The sequence below is a fragment of the Crotalus tigris genome, unplaced genomic scaffold, assembly GCF_016545835.1.
Source record: "Crotalus tigris isolate CLP2741 ecotype Arizona unplaced genomic scaffold, ASM1654583v1 scf7180000019097.2288821080:1192077, whole genome shotgun sequence".
Classification (NCBI taxonomy): Eukaryota; Metazoa; Chordata; class Lepidosauria; order Squamata; family Viperidae; genus Crotalus; species Crotalus tigris.
This window is the reverse complement of record NW_024097373.1, coordinates 866841-883253: the sequence shown is the minus strand read 5'-3', so window position 1 is coordinate 883253 and position 16413 is coordinate 866841. Positions and strand designations below refer to the sequence as shown.

General features: G+C 41.4%; 1 protein-coding gene across 1 annotated transcript; it reads left to right on the top strand.

Moving 5' to 3' along the window:
* The first annotated feature begins 665 nt into the window (after nt 1–665).
* BATF3 (basic leucine zipper ATF-like transcription factor 3) lies at nt 666–15668 on the top strand. Its single transcript, XM_039359664.1, has 3 exons — nt 666–1297; nt 7136–7240; nt 14553–15668. Exons 1-3 carry the CDS (start codon nt 1229–1231, stop codon nt 14736–14738), a joined length of 360 nt encoding a protein of 119 aa, XP_039215598.1. The 5' UTR covers nt 666–1228; the 3' UTR covers nt 14739–15668.
* The last annotated feature ends 745 nt before the right edge of the window (nt 15669–16413 follow it).

The following is a 16413-nucleotide window of genomic DNA, read 5'->3' as shown; positions in this document are numbered from 1 at the left end:
AAAGCATGTTTTGTCCATTAGACATTTCACCTGCAAGCTTGTGCATCTAATAAAATGCAAATCAGTGTATTGGTTAATGATAGACTAAATTGCAGAGATCAAAGCTCGAGGTTTCCACAGCTGAATAATCACCCTCTCTCAACTCAACTTTATCCTGCCGAGGACTGAGAGGAAAAGGAGAGAGAGAGAGAGAGAGAGAGAGATTTCATCCTGAGCTTCTGAAGGATACACCCAATTAGATAAGCAACAATCAAATTTATCCACTTCCCAGTGCATTTTATACTTTAGAAGTTTAATTTACAGTTTAACTTTCCACAGAAATAAAGGTAGCTCACAATAAAAATGGATCAATTAAGGTTTTAAGCTAAATTATTAGCTGAGATAAATGTTTAATGATGCGGTTTATTTTGTGCGGGCCATTCTTTTCAATGCAGACTATGCTGCCTTGAGTGGGACTTTTCGTGAAAAGGTGCGATTCAGACCGCACGACACAGCCATGCTGCCCCTTGCACGCGCAAGTGAAACAGCGGCTCTCCTTTATTTTACAGTGGAAACGCTGGAGGCGATTTCCTACCAACTCTTTCAGAATTTGCTCCCGGTTTCCGCCTCCTGTTTTCTGACGGCACCGCTCTTTAGTCAGACACCCCTAACAAGCGCGGCCCTTTTAAACGGGGCAGAGGACGGGCGAGAGAAGGAACGGGCTCCCACGTTCAGCTGAAAGCTTTCGATTGTCAGCCGAGCGGATTCCGGCTCTAGAGCCACCCCGAAACCCCACAGCCCGCCAACGGGACGGAAGAAGGGAAAAGCCCCTTTCTTTTCAGTTCCCTATCGGAGAAGGCCGCCTCCCGGTCTCGCAGCCAGTTCCCTCCTGAAGTTTCAAGGGCCGCCACGTGATTTCCATGAACTGGAGTTGAGCAGATCGGCGGCGCCGGGCAGGGCGAGCGGCTCCTGGTTTTCCCGGCCGCCGAGCGCTGGCTGGAGAGAAGAGCAGCTGGGGAAGCAGGCGCGGCGGCGGCGGCGGGGGCGGTCAGGTGCCGGGGAAGCGCCGAGGGCAGCACGCGCCTCCGGGATGCCCCTCTTTGGGCTTTCCGCTTAGGCGGCGGCGGGTGCAGCGAGTCCCCCATGCGCGTCCCCGGCGCTTGCTGTGGCTACGCTGTTTTCTCCGGGACTTTAAGGGTCTTTTGGCCTCCTGACCGGCCGTCCGACCTTCTCTCTCTCTTCGGCCAGGATGTCTCAGGGGATCCCCGCTGCGGGAAGCCCTTTGCAACGAAGTTCCTCGTCCGAGGGAACTCTGCAGGTAAACCGAAGCCCGATGGGGCGCGGGGTTGGGATGGGGGGGGGGCGGGGAGGAGGGGATAGAAAAGTTGGACAGACGCGCCTCCAAGAAACTTCCCTCCGCGATTCAGACATTGCCTTTGAATCGCGCTCTTCAGATCACAAGTTGCAGCCGGGTCTTTCAAGCGTTGGCCGGGCAGGAATTCTTTCATCGCTGTCGTGTGGACGCGCCGGACCTCGCTGGCTCACTCGCACGCGGGCAGCGGTGGCACCTCGAAAGGACTGGTTTCTTCGGAAGGAAAGGCGCTTTATTTTTTTATTTTTTTAAAGTTTCGGGTAGCAGAAAGACGAAAACCACAGAAGGAGATAAAAGTGGTGCATAAAATTATGGATCGCGCCCCACGCCCCACATTTTCCCTTCCTTTTCCCTTCCTTTCCTTTCCCTTCCCTTCCCCTCCTTATTACAAGAATTTGCCTTATTTCGAGAAACGGAGGAGGTAGGAACTTCTAGTCAGAAGAAGGGAGAAAAGAATGGAACTTCCCACTGCTTGAAATAAGTTTATCATTCTGTAGTTGGGAGGAGATGTCTTTGAACAATTAATATTTGATCAACAGCTATTGATCTTGTTGTATATACATTTGTCTTCAGGATTTTACGAGTGGTGGGTGTCCGGGCTAGCCTTCACCTGCTTGTCACAGTTAGGATGGAGTGGGGAACCAAACCTACATACCCAGATCTTATTCACCTGTTCTTTGGTAGGCCTCTGTGGAGTTCTAGACTAGAGAACTTTTGTCTGAACCAGCAGAGTTTTGATACCCTTAAACTTCAGTTCCCCGGCTCTGTCATCCAGCAAGTGGCATCCCCAAAAGACAGGTCCTGTATGAACAGAAGAACAGAATCACTGTTCAGAATCACTGAATCACTGCTGTTATTAGCATGGGTCCAATTAGTTTAGTACAGTGGTTCTCAACCTTTCTAATGCCGTGACCCCATAATACAATTCCCCATGTTGTGGTGACCCCCCAACCACTTATACATCACCGGGTGCCAGGGGCATGGCCAAAGAAAAGGGGGAAAAATGGCAGACAGCCTTGTTTGGCGACCCCCGTGAAATGGTCGTTCGACCCCAAATGGGGTCCCGACCCACAGGTTGAGAACCATTGGTTCAGTACTAACTGTATCAGTCTACGTAATCCAGCACACTGTACGTGTGTTGGACTCAAGTTCTCGTCATTTCCAACTAAAAGTTGATAAAAACTCAACTCTCCAGAGTTCAGTAAGGGGTCTTTCAGAGGCCAGTTGGAAGAGTGGAATAGTGGAACCAAGCACATACACTAATTTGTAGCAAGTTGTTAACAAGCTTGTTAACTATATTGAATATACTGAAACTGCAAGACTAAATGTTTATATTGAAGGAGGTGAACTAGAAAAATTATAACATTTATAACACTATAGTGTCAGTAACAAACGGGTGTTCTTTGTTCTTGCATGTAGTGAGCAAGTTGAAGTTGGAGAGATTAGTTAGTACAGTGGTTCTCAACCTGTGGGTCGGGACCCCATTTGGGGTCGAACGACCATTTCACAGGGGTCGCCAAACAATGCAGTCCACCATTTCCCCCCCCTTTTCCTTAGCTGTGTTACTCCCTTTTATTCTATTGGCTTTTGAAAGCCGATAGAATAGACTCTCTTGAATAGAGTCTAATTCTATTGGCTTTCAAAAGCCAATAGGAATTGTCCAGGCTGTCTCTGTCCTGCTGAGCCCGCCAAAAGTCCCATTCTGCAAACAGTGCTGCACCAGTTGAGTAGTCCTCGACTTACGACCAGTTGAGTAGTCCTCAACTTACGACCGGTTGGGGGTCGCGTCATTAAAAAGGTTGAGAACCACTGAGTTAGTAGAAGGAAGTCAAAGATGAAATAAAGTGATCTAACAGGACCAGAGATCCATCTTCCTTTTCCTTCATCAGGCTTAGGTTTAAATGATCATAATCTTTATCAGATCTTTTGATTGCTTATGTTAGGGGTCTTCAAACTTGACTCTTTTATGACTTGTGGACGTCAACTCCCAGAATTCCTCAACCAGGCAAACTGGCTGAGGAATTCTGGGAACTGAAGTCCTCAAATCATAAAAGGGCCAAGTTTGAAGACCCCAGACTTATGCACTTAATAGATTTTAAGGCTACCTACCTACTCTAACAAAAAGCTAAAGGTGGCATTTCAGCTCATGAAAGATAAATAAGCTGTACAGTATAGATTGAGGCAATTAGATGTAAGCATAATAGATTAAATTTATAGCTGCAGAGCTGTGTATAACAGTTATGCGGTGTCCCATAGCAATTTGTACATGAAGTCAAGTGGGGCTTTGCAGTTTTGCCTTGCTCACACCATCTTAGCTTCCTGCAGGATTATGCTATCACAGAAAGACTTTCCAGGGCACATCATCCCCATCTGGGCAGTACTCTAAGGATTTGTATAATTATTTATTTACTCTCTATATTGCCACAGTCCACTCTGAATTGGGTCAGGAAAATATAGGATGTAACATTGCTATGGTTCACTACTAGTCTTCATGATTTGGGAAGTGCCTGCAGGGAGACATGGAAACTCATCTGAGTGTAACATGTAAGCTGATCCCAGGCCGAAATCCAATTTCTCAAACAGTTTTCTTATGCAAAAGGAATTTCCCAATTTTTCTCTCCCATTCTTTATGGTACTGCGGATATTCTTTAAATGCATGTTATTATTTTCGAACTTTTGTGTGGGCTTTTGAGTCAGCAGTTTCCTGGCCCAAAAAATTGGAAGTGGTTTGCCATTGCCTCCTTCCTAAGAGGAATAGGAGTGACTGGCCCAAAGTCCCTATTGATTTGCATGCCTTGTGTACCTTAGCCAGGATTAGAACTCATGGTTTCTCAGTTCTAGCCAAACTCTCTGTCTCTCTTGCACTTGTTTAATATAAAAAAGGAGGATATTGGTGAGGGTCTCCCCATGAATACTAAAGATCAGGAGGCAAGGAGACTGCACAGCATTTCAGAGTATATGTTGAGTTAGGTTAGGCCATTTAAGATACTTAAGACAAGAGTAAGAACTCCAACTTACATAGAAGAATTTTATTTCCCCCTACCCTTAGCCACTGCTCTCTTGGAAAAATTTTAAACTGTTTTTAATCAATTGAATATATTAAATATTTGGTAAATTACAAGACTTATTACCTGGCAACTATTTGTATCTATCATACTTGGGAAGGCAACGGCTCTTGCGGGTGATACCTCCAGCATCAATTATAATATCTTCTTGCTTTGGGGTCTTGGGCATTTCTGAGCACCCTGGCAAGGAAGCGGTTATCAGCCTCTCTGGTGGCCATCATGCCACTGAAGATCACACACCTATATAACAAGGAGGCTTATTGATACTTGAGATGTCTTATTGCACTTGAGGTGGATATTAGCTCATATACTACTTCTATATTTATTTATTTATTTTATTTATTTATGAGACTTATATACCGCTTTAAGTGCAAGCACTCTCTAAGCGGTGTACACCAGTAAGCAATGTATATATATTTACATTTATATATGTGTGTGTGTTTTTTCTGAGGTTTTCGCGGGTGTTTGTATGTAGGTCTTTGGTTGTTCGGGTTTTCTCCCGCGTAAAATTGGAAGTGTCTTGGCGACGTTTCGACAAAGTCCCATTCGTCATCTTCAGGCTGGTGTTTTCAAAGCACGAAGCTGAAAACACCAGCCTGAAGATGACGAATGGGACTTCGTCGAAACGTCGCCAAGACACTTCCAATTTTACGCGGGAGAAAACCCGAACAACCAAAGACCTACATACAAACATCCGCGAAAACCTCAGAAAACAAATATATATATATATATATGTAGGTATGTATGTATGTGTATATATATATATATATATATATATATATATATATATATATATATATATATATATATATTTACATTGCCCCCAACAATCTGAGTCCTCATTTTACCTACTCAAAATGTACCTGCCTATGCTTGTCAAGTCTGTTCCTCAAATCCAGGTATTTTGAATTGGATTCCACAATCAGTTTAAATATACATTCAGTTTAAATATACATTAAAATGGTAGCATTGCTTTTACAGGGCACAGATATGATATAGGCAAGATGATATTTTGTTGGACTAAAATCAGACATCTAAACTGGCAACAGGTGAATTGTGTAGAATTTCTCAGGCTTCAAAACAAAAGTATAAAAACAAGAACATTGATGTATCGGATATAGCAGTTTAGCAATAGCTAATTCAAACTTCAGTTTTATCAAACTACATTCTAAACACACATTCCTGCTTCCGAAACCAGGATTGCATGCAGTTCACTATATTTTAAATACCACTGTATCATATAGAATTTGCTTATCTATCCATCCATCCATCTCACTGATCACAAATATAAAATTTTATTAAGCAAGGGTACATTAAAATGATTCTTCTAACTCAGGGGTGTCAAATTCACAACGTCGCAACGTATTGCAACTTTTTTTGCCATTGCTGGCAATGGGGTGGGCACGGTTTCGCTACAATGCATCCGACCCGTGGGCCGACAGTTTGACACTCCTGTTCTAACTAGTGGTATGCTCTCTTGAACTGATCTTGTTTTACTGAAATGTGCTAGACATCACTTTATGGCTTTACTCTTTTTCATACTAAAAAAGCTTTTTTAAAGGAAAAGAGAAACAGGGAAAGATAAAAGAATGTATGAATGGGGCAAAACCATGAGTTACATTGGGAATGTTCAACATACTTTATGAGGATTTCCCTTTGGATACGCAAAACATTTACCATCTTAGTAGAGCAGAAACCCCACTACATATGTATGGCACTTTGTTTGACCTACTATCCCAAATATGATCCAAACATTTTGTGTTTGATTCATGATTTTAGATTTAATTGTGTCAAACTCTTTCTGAGCCCAGTTTTCTGTAACATTTGTTGCTCCAAAAGTTCCTGGGATCACATTTTAGAAATTAGATAGCAAAATGCCCTTCCTAACTTTCTTCCTAACTCCAAGAGAGGGATCTCGGAGTTCTAGTGGACAATCATTTAAATATGAGCCAGCAATGTGCTGCAGTTGCCAAAAAATCAACACAATTTAGACCGGCATTGGTTTCATTCACATAACACTGTTAATCTCAATTGAATTAGCTTTTTCCTAAATAAAAAAACTCACTTCACAAAGCTAAGCTGCATAACATTAATAAATTGGGCAAATGCAAGCCATTGGGTCTTTAACTGAATTGATTATGTCTGCTATGTTATTGCAGCACTACTAACTTAGCCCAGCCTTACCTGACCTCACAAGAGGATAAAATAAAAGACTTTGTGCATGTTTGCTATCTTTCTTGGAGGAAAGCTAGGATCCAGGTGTGATTAACGCATTCCAAAACTTTGATGATCTGATTTCCTTCCTTCTATTTTATTTTTTAAAATAACTATTCAAATATCCCAGGAAAAAGAAAGCAAACTCTGGCTCACTCACATCCTCTTCTTAGGAACTCTTGCAAGCTGTCATTGGGCAGGAGAACAGAGTTAGCTATCTTGCACTCAGAATACTGTGTGAACCAGATACAGCCACAAGAGTTCTTGTAACCAGTCTTTAGTTTACATCAATATACTAACGAGACTATGTGTACATTTCTTTACCACTCAATGTAAGGAAAATATAAATATCAGCCACTCTTGGAAAATGTGATCAAGGCTCACAAGATTATCAACCGTGTGTTCGTCAAAGTATAGCTTCCTTGATTTTCTTGATGCTGAGGGATTTTTTTGGGGGAAAAGGAAGTTGTTAACTAAACAAGCATATTCTGATTTTATTGACCAGAGTCATGATGATGATGAAAGACGAGTAAGACGGAGAGAGAAAAACAGAGTCGCTGCCCAGAGAAGCCGAAAGAAACAAACTCAGAAAGCAGATAAACTCCATGAGGTGACTGATGCGTTGGCCTTTTTCAAGATCTACAATTAGTATCATTATCAAATGCAAAACAAGTCATGGGTCACCTTAAGAATTAACAGAGTATTAGTTCCTTAATTAGGGGCATCCACAGTGGGAGGAGGAGTATGTGTGTTCAAAGCTCCACCTCTTTTATGTGTGTTATTTATGCAAGACACATAAAAAATGATATGAGGCTTCAGTTGGCATCTAGATTTTTTTTTAACCTTCATGCAGATCCTCTTGGTTTAATAAGCTTTTATGGACAAAACCTTATTTTCGTAGATATCTAAGTTTGTGTGATAATATTTTAGCTTTAAAGGCAATATTTCCAAGTCAGCATTCTCTAGATCAGTGGTTCTCAACATTTTTAATGCTGCGACCCCCCCAACCAGTCATAAGTCGAGGACTAAACTGGTCATAAGTTGAGGACTAAACCAGTCGTAAGTTGAGGACTACCCAACCTGTCATAAGTTGAGGACTTTCCCTGCCCAGGAGCGCCACGTATGCGTGGTGCCGCCCCCTGCGCCGGCCGAGGCATAGCTGGCAAGCAGCAGAGACAGAGCAGGCCGACCACCGGCTGAGCCACCAGCTGGCCCAGCCCAAGAGAGATAAGGCACCCGCCGGAAAAGGAAAAAAAAATGGCGGACAGCCTTGATTGTCGACCCCCGTGAAATGGTCGATCGACCCCAAATGAGAACCGCTGCTCTAGATGGATTGAGTCTCAGGGCCTACACCAAAATCTGGTTACCCAAGTCTGGGAAAGGCTAAGCTAGATGGATGCTTAGGCAAAGACTACAAAGGAAGTCACCATCTCCCACAGGTTGCATATAACATGCTGTAAATGGCAATACGCTGTTTCTAACCACAAAGCATCCATACTTAGATGTTGTTCCCCCATTAACACTTTTTTGATGATGCTTCAGCTATTGACTATCACAAATGCCCAAGGCACTGAATTTCACAGGGTATAGCTCATGAAAAAGTACAGATTTGTCTGGATTTACCTGCATTGTCAATTTTGGGAAGTGACAGATTTATCATGCTATGAATCAGGGTTGAGTTATTTTCTCTCTTTACTTTCCCTTTTTCTCAACTAAGAAATGGAGATGAGAACCACCCACAAGAGTCAGACATGATTGGACAGGGGAAACATATATATACACACACACACACACACACACACACACACACACACACACACACACACATACACATACATACATACATACATACACACACACATATATATACACACACACATACACACAAATATGCATATACATATACATACATACATACATACATACATATACATATACATACATTCATACATGTGTATGTGTATGTATGTGTGTGTGTATATATAACAACTGCCTAACATGCAGATAGCCCAGGTTCGAATCTCAGAAGAGTAAGTCTGGCTGAAGAGAGTTAAAGGAACTCTGATCTAATACACATTTTCTTCAGCAAACAATTAGCAGGCCATTTTGGCAGTCCAGCAAGGAAGATGTGTGGGTGAGCCCCTACCTTGCCATCAGTGTGTTGAAGTCAGTTGTCAATTCAGGGCTTATGGATATGGAATGTCCCTGGCTGGGTGCCTTTTTATCCTCTCCTTCATACAGTTTAGTGTTTTGCTCCAGACCAGCCTGGCATTTTTCGGATAGCTTGCGAACAGAATCAGGAGGATATTATTATTATTATTATTATTATTATTATTATTATTATTATTATTATTATTATTATTATTGGATTATTGCACAGTCAGCCAGATGTTCAGACTGTATTTGGCATTTTGTCTACCTATCAAGTCCTTATCCAGGATCTGGGATAGGCAGTTGTTGTTGTTGTTGTTATTATTATTAGATATTATTCTAATATCCTATTATGCCTAGAAATCTCTTCCAAACAGTCTTGTTCTAACTGATAGACAACTGGGCAGGAGAAGCAATTTATAATATTATTGTGATTTGTTAAAAAAGAGTCTTTTTACCCTTTCTTGCATGTTTAATCATTGCAACATTTTTTTTCCATGTTCTCCTTTCCAATTGAACAATTGATGCTTATAAACTGATTTCTAAAGAACAGAGTTTAAGTGTAGAATAGCAAGTGTATTAGCCAAGACTGAGATTATCGATGCTTCAAAGCTTTCATATGAGCAATTATGAATATACCTGAGTAAATGATGAATAAGGGTAGAGGACCAGAGTCCAACATGTCCTTTCTATGGAAAAGAGCACATTATTCATCCATTCTTGGACTTCATGTGTGCAGTAAGGCAGTTAATGAATATATTGGTCATGGTGGCTCAGCAGCGATGGCTTTTGTTTGTATTCTTTTTTGGTTAAGGACATTGATGCATTTCTATTTTAGCCACATTCAAATCAAGGGGGAAACTAGCCATTTGATGTACATTTGCCTTGTAAAGCAATTTTTTTTCTGAGTCCCTCTTGGTTTCCTTTCTTTTACTGGAACTCAAAAATAACTTCTCATTCATGCTTTGGTTGAAATTGAGATCAGACAGGCACGGGGAAATTTGATGTTTGTAAAAGTAACTTCTCTCTCTCTCTCTCTCTTTTTTTTTTTGGAAGTCTAGTGCCAAAGACCCTTCCTTCCCATGCAAAAGAACTGAGCTCATTCGAGGAGCTCTGAGGGTGCTTTGGTCATTGGATCATCTGGTCCTTTTTTAGGGTTTCTAAAGAAGAGTCCCTTTGATTTATCCTGGCACACAGATCCTTTCATTGTGATTTGTAATCCACTCTTTAGGGATGAGGAGATTGAGCAAATTCAGGCACCAATGGATTAGTCAGAAAACTGTAGGTTTACAACTGCAGACCGGGATGACCAGGCATGGCCTATAACAGGGGTCTGCAACCTTAAACAGTCAAAGAGCCACTTGGACCTGTTTCCCAGAGAAAAGAAAACACTGGGAGCCGCAAAATTTGCGCGCACATGCCCGCGCGAGGGGAAGGGGAGCTTGATTGAAGAATTAATTAAAAAGAAATAGAGGCTGCTGTGCATGAGTTCTCTCTCTCTTTCTCTCTCTCTCTTTCCTCTCTCTCTTTCTCTCTCTTTCCTCTCCCTCTCTCTTTCTCTCTTTCCTCTCTTTCTCTCTCTCTCTTTCTTCTGTCTCTTCCTCTCTCTATCTCTTTCCTCTCCTCCCTCTCTTTCTCTCTCTCTCTTTCTCTCTCCCCCCTCTCTTTTTTCTCTCTCTTTCTCTCCCTCTCTTTTTCTCTCTCTCTTTCTCTTTTTCTCTTTCTCTCTCTCCCTTTCTCTCTCCCTCTTTTTCTCTCTCTTCCCCTCTTTCTTTCCTCTCCCCCTCTTTCTCTCTCTCTCTCTTTCTTTCTCTCCCTCTCTCTTTCTCTCTCCCTCTCTCTTTCTCTCTCTCCCTCTTTCCTCTCCCTCTCTCTCTTTCCTCTCCCCCTCTCTTTCTCTCTCTCTTTCTCTTCCTCTCTCTTTCCTCTCTCTCTCTTTCCTCTCCCCCTCTCTCTTTCTCTCTCTCTTTCCTCTCTTTCTCTCTCTTTCTTTCTTCTGTCTCTCCCTCTCTATCTCTTTCCTCTCCTCCCTCTCTTTCTCTCTCTTTCTCCCTCTCTTTTTTCTCTCTCTTTCTCTTTCTCTCCCTCTCTATCTCTTTCATCTCCTCCCTCTCTTTCTCTCTCTTTCTCCCTCTCTTTTTTTTCTCTCTCTCTTTCTCTCCCTCTCTTCTCTTTTTCTCTCTCTCCCTTTCTCTCCCCCTCTTTCTCTCTCTCTTTTTCTCTCTTCCCCCTCTCTCTTTCCTCTCCCCCCTCTCTTTCTCTTTCTCTCTCCCTCTCTCTTTCTCTCTCCCTCTCTCTCTTTCCTCTCTCCCTCTCTCTTTCTCCATCTCTCTCTCTTTGTCTGTCTCTCTCTTTCCTCTCTACCTCTGTCTCTCTTTCCTCTCTCCCTCTTTCTTTCTCTCTCTCCCTCTCTCTCCCCCTCTTTTTTCTCTCTCCCTCTCTCTTTCTCTCCCTCTCTCTTTCCTCTCTCCCCCCTCTTTCCTCTCCCCCTCTCTCTTTCTCTCTCCTTTCCCTCTCTCTCTCTTTCTCTTTCCTCTCCCCCTCTTTCCTCTCCCTCTCTTTCTCTCTCTCTCTCTCTCCTCTCCCCCCTCTCTCTCTTTCTCTCCCTCTCTCTTCTCTCCCTCTCTCTCTCTTTCTCCCCCCTCTCTCCGATCTTCTGCTCACCTGGCAAGCTGGCTTCAAGCTGTTCTCCAACAGGTTGGCTCTCTCCTGCCCTTCTTGCTTCCTGCAGAGATGCAGCCAAGGCAGGAGCCCCGCCCAATAAGCATGTCAGCTTGTCCAGTGAGGCCACTCTCTTTTTTTTTACAGAGAGAGAGAGAGAGAGAGAGAGAGAGAGAGAGAGAGAGAGAGAGAGAAGGGAAGCGCAAGTGCCTCTCTGGGTCTCTGTCCCTCTCTCTGCAAATGGCAGAGGAGGCTGGGAGTCGCAGGAGAAGGCTCAAAGAGCCACATGCAGCTCAGGAATCACAGGTTGCCAACCTGTGGCCCATAATGTCTGATTGGCTTTCTTACAGACCCCTGCCACCATTCCAAAAGCTCAAAGCTATATTTCTGTCCCCTTACTTTGTGACTCTGCTGTCCTACTTCCTCAGTACCCCCAATCTCTAAGAATATGCATTTGTATGTGCATGTTCATATGTGCATGTTTGGAATTTTTAAAGTTTAGCAGTTCTGATCATTTTTTAAACCCAGCCCCATGTACTTCTTAAAGATGGTCCCCTAAGTGTCTCTCAAAGATATCTGCAGCCCTTGGCTTGGCAAGTTCCACTTCCTTGCTATAAACCCTGCTTAAGTAGATAATGGTTTAGCTAGGTGCATGAATGCATAGCTGTGATTTGGAATTCTATCTTTTCCTTCAAGTTCATCAATCTTTTTGCTTATCAGGAAAATAAGTTAGGACAAGGTAGAATAACCGCAAGATACCTTGGATTGCACTAGGAACTATCATCTTGGAAACATATACAGTATATCCATTCTGAGTTTGTTTCATTTTCATGTTTATTTCATTCTATCAAAATAATTTAGGAGGGATACATTTAGTTCTGCTATTCTTAAAGAACTGGGAATCAGGAATCCTTGCTTATCCAAAACTTCCAGTGTTCAATGTTCAACCAGTAGATTTACCTTCTACTTTTTTGGTCTATACCCCCCCCCTCTGGCCAAGCATTGAAGTAAGCCCACATTTGATGGCCAAGAGATATTTTTTACAGAAATAGTCCTTTCACTGAGGATGTTGGACCATAATCTTTCCCTTGTCTCCTTAAATTACTGTCATTTAACTATATATCTCTACAGGTAATTTAGTGCATGCTTTCTTTTAAACGGAAAAAAAGAAATCTATGTTCTTCTTTTCTTTTCTTTTGTGCTGCATTTTGGAATTAGGTATTAATAGCCTTCTTAGAGCCTCCTTCATGACTGAATTTACAAATATTTTGGACTGAGAAAGTCAAATAGCCACTCAATATTTTTTAGAAAATCTCGCATTCCTGAGTTTTGCTGTTTGAGCTGTGACCACCTGTGTGCTGCTGATTCAAGTGCTATGTTCCCACAGACAGAAATCAGAAAAGGTCACTCCAAGCTAAAACCTACAGCCAGTTTTCTTCACCATTTGCCCTACGGTTATGGCATTTAAAGCTACAGCATAATGCCCCTAATTATGGAGATTTTATTTATTATCATATTTAATGCCTGTTTTCAATTCTAAAAATTGCCCTTGGTGGTTTACATCAGGAAACAAACAATTTTTTTCATGGGCCCACATTACCTGAGGAACTGTCTCACCCCCATCACATTAGTTTGTCTCACCTGCTCAGATAGAGAAGGTATGTTCTGGACCCTGTCAGTTAAAGACTGACTGGTGGGATTCAGGAAGAGGTGCCCCACTCTCCTGGCCTTTCAAAGAGTCTGAAGACCTGGCTCACTCAACTCACATCAGGCTCATGAAACAGCACTAAATCCAAGGAGTGATTGACAGCTTAACAACCCTCCCCTCCCCTTTTAACTTTTAACTTATTTTAGTCTTGTTTTTATCTGGCTCTTTTATTGATGTATTGTATTTCTATATGGTTTTTAGTTCTTCGTGTTTTGGTTCTTCGTGAACTGGATGGCATTTAAATTTCAGAAACAAATAAATAAAAATTTTAAACCAATGGCCAAGAGCCCTCTCCAAATATAGAGAACAAAGCAAAAGCAAAACTTGAGCTGATTTAATGTAATTTAGGTTCAAATGTAATTAAAACCAAGTTAATTTAATTATCTGTAAAATTGGTATCCATATATTTTGTGATCTCCATTATTGTTGAATTAAACATTGCAATGGGATGGCAACTTTTACAACAAGCAACATGTGATCAGAAATCTCATATTTTGCACCCCTTGTTTACACTGATAAAATGATAAAATATAAGTGCATTTGAAAAGAACAGCCAAAGCTTTCCCCGTTGTTGGATGTTAAATCTCTCATGACTGGAGATTTCCTTTATGGTAGCTCATTCTTTAGATACTGACCAATAAAGAACTTTCCCAACTAGGCTCCTTCCCTTTGGATTGTCCAACCACGTGGTTCCACAGATATAAGATGTTTGTCTTGGCTAAGGTCTTCTGATATTGGACTTCTGTTGATTTTATTAATATTTATTAAACAAATTATGTTAAGAGTAATGGTTGTTTTGGAAAAAAAATATCCACTATATGATTTATTCTATTTGATTTGGCTCTACACTGCCATTTAGGTATTGGTTTACTGGTAATTTGCTATAGAAATATTTTAAATAGAACAATATAGATAAACTATACCAGTGATGGCGAACCTTTTAGAGACCCAGTGCCCAAACTGCAATGCAAAACCCACTTATTTATCACTGGGTGCCAGGTGGGTGTGGCCACGGTGGTCATGGCATACTGGGTGGGCGGGGCCAGGGCGGCAGGGGCCAGTCCCTTGCCATCTCCAGGGCACGGCACGCACCACAGAGAGGGCTCTGAGTGCCGCCTCTGGCACACTGCCATAGGTTCATCACCACTGAACTATACCTTAGGTAGGTAAAATTTAAATACACTAAAAGCCAGACTGGGAAGAAAATAAATTAGCAGTTATGTACTTTCAAAGTAAGTATATTTTTCAGATAATTGTATCATTTTTAATTGTCTTTTTGGTTATTTTTAAACTTCTTTTTGAGAATTTAAGCACTTCATGAAGAATAATGTAACAAAAACAACAAATAATCATGAATTTTTGCTTGCATGCATGATCTTCTTATTTTTATCAATTATTTCAGGAATATGAGTGCCTTGAACAAGAGAATACTTCTCTAAAACGGGAGATTGGAAAGCTGACAGATGAAGTGAAACATCTGAGTGAAGTGTTGAGGAACCACGAGAAAATCTGTCCCTTGTTACACTGCGCCTTAAACTTTGGGTTGATTCCCAGACATGAAGCCCTCCTTGGTCCTTTGCCAAGATAAGGCTCCCTTCTGAGAAATCTGAAAGAATGAGAAGATTTCAAGACACTCCACTATCATCATTTTAGCCATCATGTTGCATGACTACACACATTCTTAGAGCAGCCTGTGCTACATCTAGTGTTACCTTGGAGTTCTCCAACCATCAAGAATTATTGTTGATGTTTAAAAGCCCTGGACTGCAGCTTTATGAGAGTAATTTTCAACTGAGCAGGATATCTTCTGCCTGTTTCCACTATGCATTCCATACTAAGCATGGAATAGGAAAACTTGTATGCTGGAATTGCTAGACTATGAAATATTTTAACTTTGGTTCATGTTTAATCATGTAGATACAGTATATGGCCCTTATAATAATAGAGAATTTGTTGGTCATCATAGGGAATGAGGAAGATGGCTCGAAACCAAAAAATTATAGGCATGACAATCTGTAGTCAAAGACCGGGACAGCTTCTGCTTCCCAGCACTCTGATTCCTTGTCTGTTTTTCTTTCTTCCATTTTCTTTGGTGACAAACACCTCAATTTTTGTGAAAACCTGATTAGTGCATTTTGGGATATAGCTTTAGGATTGTTTTTAGGTTTGAATATGTTATGCAGCGTATAAGGTTTGGAAGGCATATCTTCCAGTGCTTCAATGTATGATTCTCTGCAGTGATTATCAACTTCCATATATTTCCAGCTGCACCACAATGGGGTTGAAATTACAACAAAGCTAGTATTTTCTTTGAAGACACTTTTAAATGCTGTAACTCTACGAAACGAAACCCATGGCTGCCCAATTCGTCTGGGAAGAAACTGCTTCTCACATTCCTTTGCAGGTCCTGGATCCTCTTCTTGGGATGGTGGCTGGCCAATTTTGCAGCAATTCTGACAAGATACTTTTCACATGACCAAACAAATGTACCCAACATAAAGTAAGGACATGAATGGTGGTTAGTAGTGGTTGTTTTCATTTCTCTTTTCTGTGGAGTGGACTTGACTGATTGTTTTTGGCAGCAGGACCCACAGCATCAGTGGGCAGAGCTTGTGAAGGAATGGTTTTCTTTGCTGTTTTCTGACTTCTCAAGGTCAGCAATGTGAGAACAACTGCAAGTTGGTTTGAAACTGTTTCTGATAATTGGGAAGTGAAAATCGTGTGGCATGGGAGGTTTTTATTCAGCATCCTGAGTTTGCTTAAAAAACTCCTCGTGAAGAAAACTGGTCACTTTCCATGGCAGTTTATTCCATTGTTAAAATGTTGCTTGTTTTATATTCTAATGTTTTCTATGCAACCCTGGTGTCTAGACACATTGGATCAAAAGAAATGGCCTCTCCTTATTTTCTCCCAATCCTGTTGTCAGGGAATGGCTAGTATGCAAGATGTGTCACAAAATATATGAAAGAACAGCAGGTCATGAAAAGAATAATACGGCTATTAAGCTGAAGCAAAACTTAATGAAAAAGTACACAAACCTGCAATCCTCCAAGTAGTTACTTTTGAAGAGTTTAGTGGGGGAGCAAAGGGGCCTGTGGTGTTTTTACTGATTTTTTATTTTATTTATTGGTTGGATTTAATCGTATGACCAATTCAAAGTCACAAATGTGACATTAGCAGTTATACAGATTGATTGTTTGAATGAATGAATGAATGAATGAATGAATGAAATAAAAGAGCCAAATACAAAAATAATTGACAAG

Coding starts and splice junctions, on each gene's coding strand:
- BATF3 (XM_039359664.1), top strand. CDS start 1,229: ATGTCTCAGGGGATCCCCGCTGCGGGAAGCCCTTTGCAACGAAGTTCC. Junction 1,298..7,135: donor CGTCCGAGGGAACTCTGCAG/GTAAACCGAAGC, acceptor TTTATTGACCAG/AGTCATGATGATGATGAAAG. Junction 7,241..14,552: donor AAGCAGATAAACTCCATGAG/GTGACTGATGCG, acceptor CAATTATTTCAG/GAATATGAGTGCCTTGAACA.